Here is a 6,382-nt window from a genome sequence, read left to right as displayed (position 1 = left end):
GATTATATTTATTACAATCTAATAGTTTTGTTCTGTCCTACCTTGCCCCTTTGTGGTATATTTGCGATATAGGCTGGGGGATATTGTTCATTTGCCCAGATTTCTTTTTTTCAAGCAGTTCTGCCAGGGAGTTGTCTGCTGCACTGTTCCCGTTTCCCCTGTTAATGGGACTTCAGGGTATGGCATAGGCCTCACTGTCATATAAGTCATACCCCTGTATATTACGGTTTTAAGGGACCGTAATATACAGGGGTACAGGTACTCCTAGAATGAGATCCTAATAGGTTGGACTTGATGGACTAATGTCTTTATTCAACCTCAAATACTATGTATATAAGGACTCAGCCTTTACGCAGCCCTTTTTTTTTTTTTTAAATCAAGAATCAGATTTATTATACACAGAAAAGATACAATGACATAAGGAGACAGTGTCTCAACAACATAACAGTGTCTGCAATACACATCCGGGGTAGGGAGGTACAATCGTCACGTTGCATGTAATGAGAACATGAGAGGGCTAACCAGCTCAGCATAGCAGACGTTATATGGCCTTGATGACCTTATGTATCACAATTAAATAGTAAGCGGAAAACAACAGACAGTATGTTCAATACAGTCAGAGATCAGGTATTAGGGTATCGGTGTGGTATCGGCCTTACGCGCCCATAGGCATTGGGACAATCGCCCTTGGTAAGCAAACTCAGATTGGTTGACAGTTTCTGTCACTCCGAAACACATATATCAATGGTTTCCTTATGCATGGTATTAACGGGGATAGACTAGGGTGGGGGGTGTGGGTCAGGGTGGAGATGAGAGGTAGATAGGGTTAGATAAGGGGGAGAAAGCCAGAGGGAGGAGAGCTAGGGGGGTAAGGAGCAGCAAGGTTATGGGTCCAGAGAGTAGCATTCCATTCCAGTCCCAGCTCGGACTTAGGAGGGTGTTGTGATCATGGCCTGGCGGTAGGCATATGTGTCCTGAAAAGAGGCCCAGGGTCTCCAAGTATCCCGAAAAGATTCCTCAGTGTTCTGGAGCGTAGAGGTCAGGTTCTCCATCACATATATCTCATTAACCTTAACGAGCCACAGACTGAGGGAGGGACAACTAGGCGGTTTCCACAGCAGTGGGATACATAGACGGGCGGCATTCAGGAGGTGTCGGGATAATGATTTTTTGTATTTCCCCATGGACATGTCATTCAGGTGTAGCAGACATGCTGCGGGGTTGTCCGTCAAGTCCACCATCACCAGGTCCCTCATGGTGGCAATCAACCCCCGCCAGAACGTGAGTAAGAGAGGGCAGGACCAGAATGTATGTAGTAGCGTGCCCGGGGTACTCTGACATCTCCAGCATATAGGTGGAACTCGAGGATACATTACGTGGAGAGCTTTTGGGACTCGGTACCACCTAGATACTATTTTATATCCCAGCTCTTGGGTCTTGGATGCAATGGAGGAGTGATGTGCTAAATGTAGGATACGGTCCTTTTGAGCCGGTGTAAAGGTGGTGTGTAAGTCGCTTTCCCATTTGGCCAGAAATGTTGGGTAAGACTCTGGAGGGGGGGATATCAGCATGGAGTATAGCAGGGAGATCGCATGACGGGTGGGCATCTCCTCCTTGCAAACCTTCTCAAATGGGGTAAGGGGCCTGGAGAGCCGTTGATGATTGGGAATCGAGAGCAGGAAGTGCCGCAGTTGGAGTGAGCCCCATCGGTCCAATGGGGGGTCAGTCAGGTTGGCAATTTCATCAACTCGCAACCACTGGCCAGATGGGTGTAGGTCGTATATGCGGTACCTGTTGGCTTCACGGAGGCGGCGGAATCGGGGGTCGTGGACTCCGGGCGAGAAGTCTGGGTCACCAATCACTGGGGTCATAGGCGAGGGGAAGGGGGAGATGTCCGTAGAGTGAAAAAGCGATCTGGATAACAAAATTGTGGGCGCAATGGTAGGGTGGGAACGCACGGAGGATGACGGGCGTTGAGAGCCAGGGCAGGCCAGCTAAGGCTGGACTGGTATCCTCCTCCTCCATGACCACCCACTGTTTGGTTGTTCGGTGGCAGCACCAATTTACGCAGCCCTTAGCTCTTAGTGTAGACCAGAGCAGAGTCCTCCAGGGATAACTCTTTCACTCGGAGTGAAACGCGCTCAACAATTTCTTGTGTACAATGGTCAAGTATAAACGGACAGGTTGTGATGGAATGGGCTTAACATGTATTTATAGCTAAATGTTCTTTTGAATAGGGTTGGGAACAGTCCCTTTTATGATGTTTGTGTCTATTGCGAAGATTTCCCTTCACTTCCTATCCCAAAAACACCCAGAAAGTAAGGAGGAATCTCTCCAAACTGAGGAAAAATCCAATCTTAGACAGTTGGCACTGCAACGGGTGTCCAGTTTGGAAGGTTTTCCCTTCTCTCTTATTCTAGCGCGAACTATAACATTTTTAATTTGTCATTACTTTCAATCCTGGTGACAACAGTCATCACAAGCAATTCGAAGGGTGTGACAGCCAGTAATAAAAAACACTTTACTCTCTACTCCCAAATACATACACTAGAGACACACTTACAGGACTTATAAGAAATACAAATATGTTAAATATGTATTTTTTTCCCCCCACAGAGCAGAAGTTTTGCATCAAAAGGAGAGAAAGGTGACCAGGTAATATATTTGAATCCTACAAGGCATGCATTGGAACATTATAGATAGACTTTAGACAGGAGCATATAAACCTACCAGCATATCTTTGGAGTGTGGGAGGAAACGGGACTAAACCCACACAAGCACAGGGAGAACATGCAAACTCCATGCAGTGTCCTGGCAGGAATGCAAACCATGGACCCCAGTGCCGTTAGGCAGAAGTGCTAACCACTAAGCAACTGTGCTGCTCGATGTAGAGTCATTAAAGCCATCCTCTGCTTTATTGTCCAGTTAAAGGAGTTGTAACGTCCCAGCATATCCTCAAATCAAAGCTTACTTTTATGTAGTGAGTGCTGCCTTCCATCTGCCCATCACTTCCAACAATGTCCTGGATTCACGGTGTGCTTTGCATCTCTTTCCCTGCTGCTTGATGTGATGCAATCTCCATTTCTCAAGACTGTATATCCCACCATGCATTGCTTCCAGTAAGCAATGATAATGTCACATTGTTCAGGCGTTGAATTATAAGTCAGGAGGCAGACTGTGAGAGAGTGATGACACGAGAAAGTGCATATTTACAGGGCTGAGTGAAATGTTGTCAGTGCATTGAGGAAGTCCATCCTATGGGCATCTTCAATATGTAAGTTTACAAACGTCTAGTTGGATATGGCTGTTAGGAGGGGGAGAGAACTCATGGAAATTCAATATACAAATACATAAGGTATACAGTACAGTGGTGTCACAAGGGGGGTCTGCACCCTGCACCCTGTTGACACCTGCGGCTTGCACCCTGTTGACACCATTGGAGGGGTGACACCAAAATGACTGATAGTCATTTTGGTGCAACCTCCTCTAAAAAGTCGGGCACTCAGTCATTGACTGAGAGCCCGACAGTGTCAGGAGAGATGAGGGGACCCAACGGCATACCTCATCCCGCCGGGTCAACATCCCCTTCTCTCTCTGCCGGCCTCCATTACCAAGATGACCCCGGCAGATGTAAATCAGATGGCCGCGCACGGCGGGCGTGTCATCCGGTCTGGAGACTGGGTGACACCCAGCCTTGGGACGCCCCTGGAAGGGGGCACTCTGATGTGAGGGGGGGAACTCTGATGTGAGGGGTGGGGGGCTATGATGTGAAAGGGCCGGATCTGATATGAAGGGGTGACTCATGTGAAGGGGGCTCTGATTTGCCTCTGATGTGACGAGAGGCCTCTGATGAGAAGGGGGGACTCTGATATGAAGAGAGGTCTCTGAGGGACACCCCTGATACAGTACATACCCTTTAAAAATATCAAAGTAGAGATCACCGTTCTATATATCCAAATTGAGAACATCTAACTTTTCTTCTTGGAAGTTTCTTCATTGTAAGTGATGCTTTGACACATATTACAGTTGCCAGGCATTCATTTTTCCTTTTTGACAAAATCACAAACCCTCCCCCCCTCCCCCTTTTTATTGCCGCTGACATATTTTTTTGTGCAGTTTATTATTATCAGCCTTCTATTAGATAAGAGAGGGAAAGTGGTGTTTATGCTGAACATTATGTTAAGCGTAAAGTTACAAAGTGATTTATTTGGGAGGTGGAGGGAGTGATTGATGTGTCGACGGCGGCACAAATAACAGCTACATAATGTTGGCTAAGATTCTAAACAACATGAGTCATGTTACATAGTTCCACTTACAAACAGCACCCAAGGGAAATCAGACGAGCGCGGCACAATCAAGTGTGCAACGTCTTCACATCAAACACTGTAAATAAACCATTTTTTGAAGCATTTTGATTTAAGAAAAACAAATGAAATGTTGATGATCTCAAGATGTTCCATCCTTTACATTGTTGTCTGTGTTTATAAATTGGTTTAAGATGTTTAATGCCAAGATGCTTCCGTTCCATATTGATGACTTTAAAGTAATGAATGCACCACATTTTTTCCCTACATAAAGTGGATCTCCAGGCAAAACCTGCCATAATATTTCTAATGTAGAATAGTGAGAAGGTTTTGCTGTCTGTGTTACTGTTGGGGAGATTTCCTCTCATTTCCTGTCCCAGCCACCTACTGAAATTTCTGCGTCAAGGAACACAGGCAGCAAAAAAGACCTGAGAGGTTCTAGGCTTTTCTAAAAAAAAATGGTCTGGAGTTCCAGTTTAGAGCAATTTTTTTTATAGGTGGTACAACAGGGGTAGCCAAACTCCGGCCCTCCAGCTGTGGTGAAACTACAAATCCCATGATGCATCTCTTTACGGGAATCATATCTGTGGCTGTGAGAATCTTGCAATGCCTTATGGGATTTGTAGTTCCACCACAGCTGGAGGGCCGGAGGTTGGCTACCCCTGTGGTACAAGATCACTATGTTGTAGAAAAGACTATGGGTAGCTCTATGTTCTTAAAGCTGAACTCTAGACAAGGTTTGTACTGTCATCCTGGTACAGCAAGATTAAAGGCAGATTGATCAGGAATCTGGATCCATAAAGCCCACCCCTGCTTTTCTTTGTTTTTAATAACCCCCACCCCTGCTTTTTATTGCTTTTCATAAAGCCCACCCCTCCATTTCATAAAGCCCTCCCCTGCTTTTCTTTGCTTTCCATAAAGCCCGCCCCTGCTTTTCATTGCTTTTCATAACGCCCACCTCTCCTTTTCACAAAGCCCACCCCTGCTTTTCATTGCCTTTTTTAAAGCCTACCACTGCTCTCCATTGCTTCTCATAAAGCCCACAACTGCTTTCCATTGCTTCTCATAAAGGCCACCCCTGATTTCCATTGCTTTTCATAAAACCCACCCCTTCTATTCATTGCTTTTTATAAAGCCTTACCCTGCAATCCCTTACTTTTCATAAAGCCCACCCTTGCTTTTCATAGCTTTTCATAAAGCCAACGCCTGCTTTTCAATGATTTCCATAAAGCACACCCTGCTTTTCATTGCTTTTCATAAAGCCCACCCCTGCTTTTCATTGCTTTTCATAAAGCCCACCCCTGCTTTTCAATTTCTGGGCTATTCCAAAATTTTTAAAAAAGTTGTATGGAGTTCCACTTTGAAGCAATTTTCTAATGGGTGGAACAACATTACTGTGTTGTGGAGAAGGCAGATTGATCGGGACTCTGGATCCATAAAGCCCACCCTTAATTTCCATTGCTTTTTATAAAGCCCACCCCTGCTTTTCATTGTCCAGGCTATTTAAAAAAATGGCCTGGAGTTCCACTTAAGAGCAATTTTCTCCAGGCCTGGTTTGTACTGACGTCCTTGTACATTAAGAGACTAAAGAGAACACCCATAACACTGAATTCACAGAACACAATGGGTTTTCTAAAGAGAGGGAACGACAGAAAAGGTTTGCTTTCAGACTCTCTCTAATTGAAACATTCTAAGAAGGGAGGGAGAGGAGTCACTGCTCTGATTCATTTACTTGTACAGTATGTTTAAATGTGAACTTGAGCATAGTTATCCGATGAGAAAAAAAAAAACTGTCCTGATTATATTTAATACATGATCACTAAGCATTCCCTTTAACATCTCTGTAACCTAAACACTAAAACATCAGATATTGTATAGGAATATAGATATTGTATAGGAATGTTGAACAGTCTGTTCAACATTCCTCTTCTTCTGGGAAGGTTGTCATTTATCCAGGTTGTGGTGCAACTAATAGTCAACAGCTCATTTCACAGGACATTTCAGGCAGCTTCAGCATCCTACAGCAGTAACTGGCAGGTGCCAGTACAACCTCAGACATGGGGGAGACGGGGCGGGAC

At 45.0% G+C, this 6,382-nt stretch overlaps 1 protein-coding gene across 1 annotated transcript in view; it reads left to right on the top strand.

Moving 5' to 3' along the window:
- The window catches only part of COL22A1 (collagen type XXII alpha 1 chain), a 217,865-nt gene that overhangs the window by 54,404 nt on the left and 157,079 nt on the right, over positions 1–6,382 (top strand). Inside the window, exon 11 of the mRNA XM_018562709.1 lies at positions 2,617–2,655. Coding sequence (XP_018418211.1) covers positions 2,617–2,655 — 39 coding nt within the window. The remainder of the gene's footprint in view (positions 1–2,616; positions 2,656–6,382) is intronic.

The sequence above is a fragment of the Nanorana parkeri genome, unplaced genomic scaffold, assembly GCF_000935625.1.
Source record: "Nanorana parkeri isolate BGI_ZX_2015 unplaced genomic scaffold, ASM93562v1 scaffold593, whole genome shotgun sequence".
NCBI classification, from domain to species: Eukaryota; Metazoa; Chordata; class Amphibia; order Anura; family Dicroglossidae; genus Nanorana; species Nanorana parkeri.
This window is presented reverse-complemented; position numbering and strand designations above follow the sequence as displayed.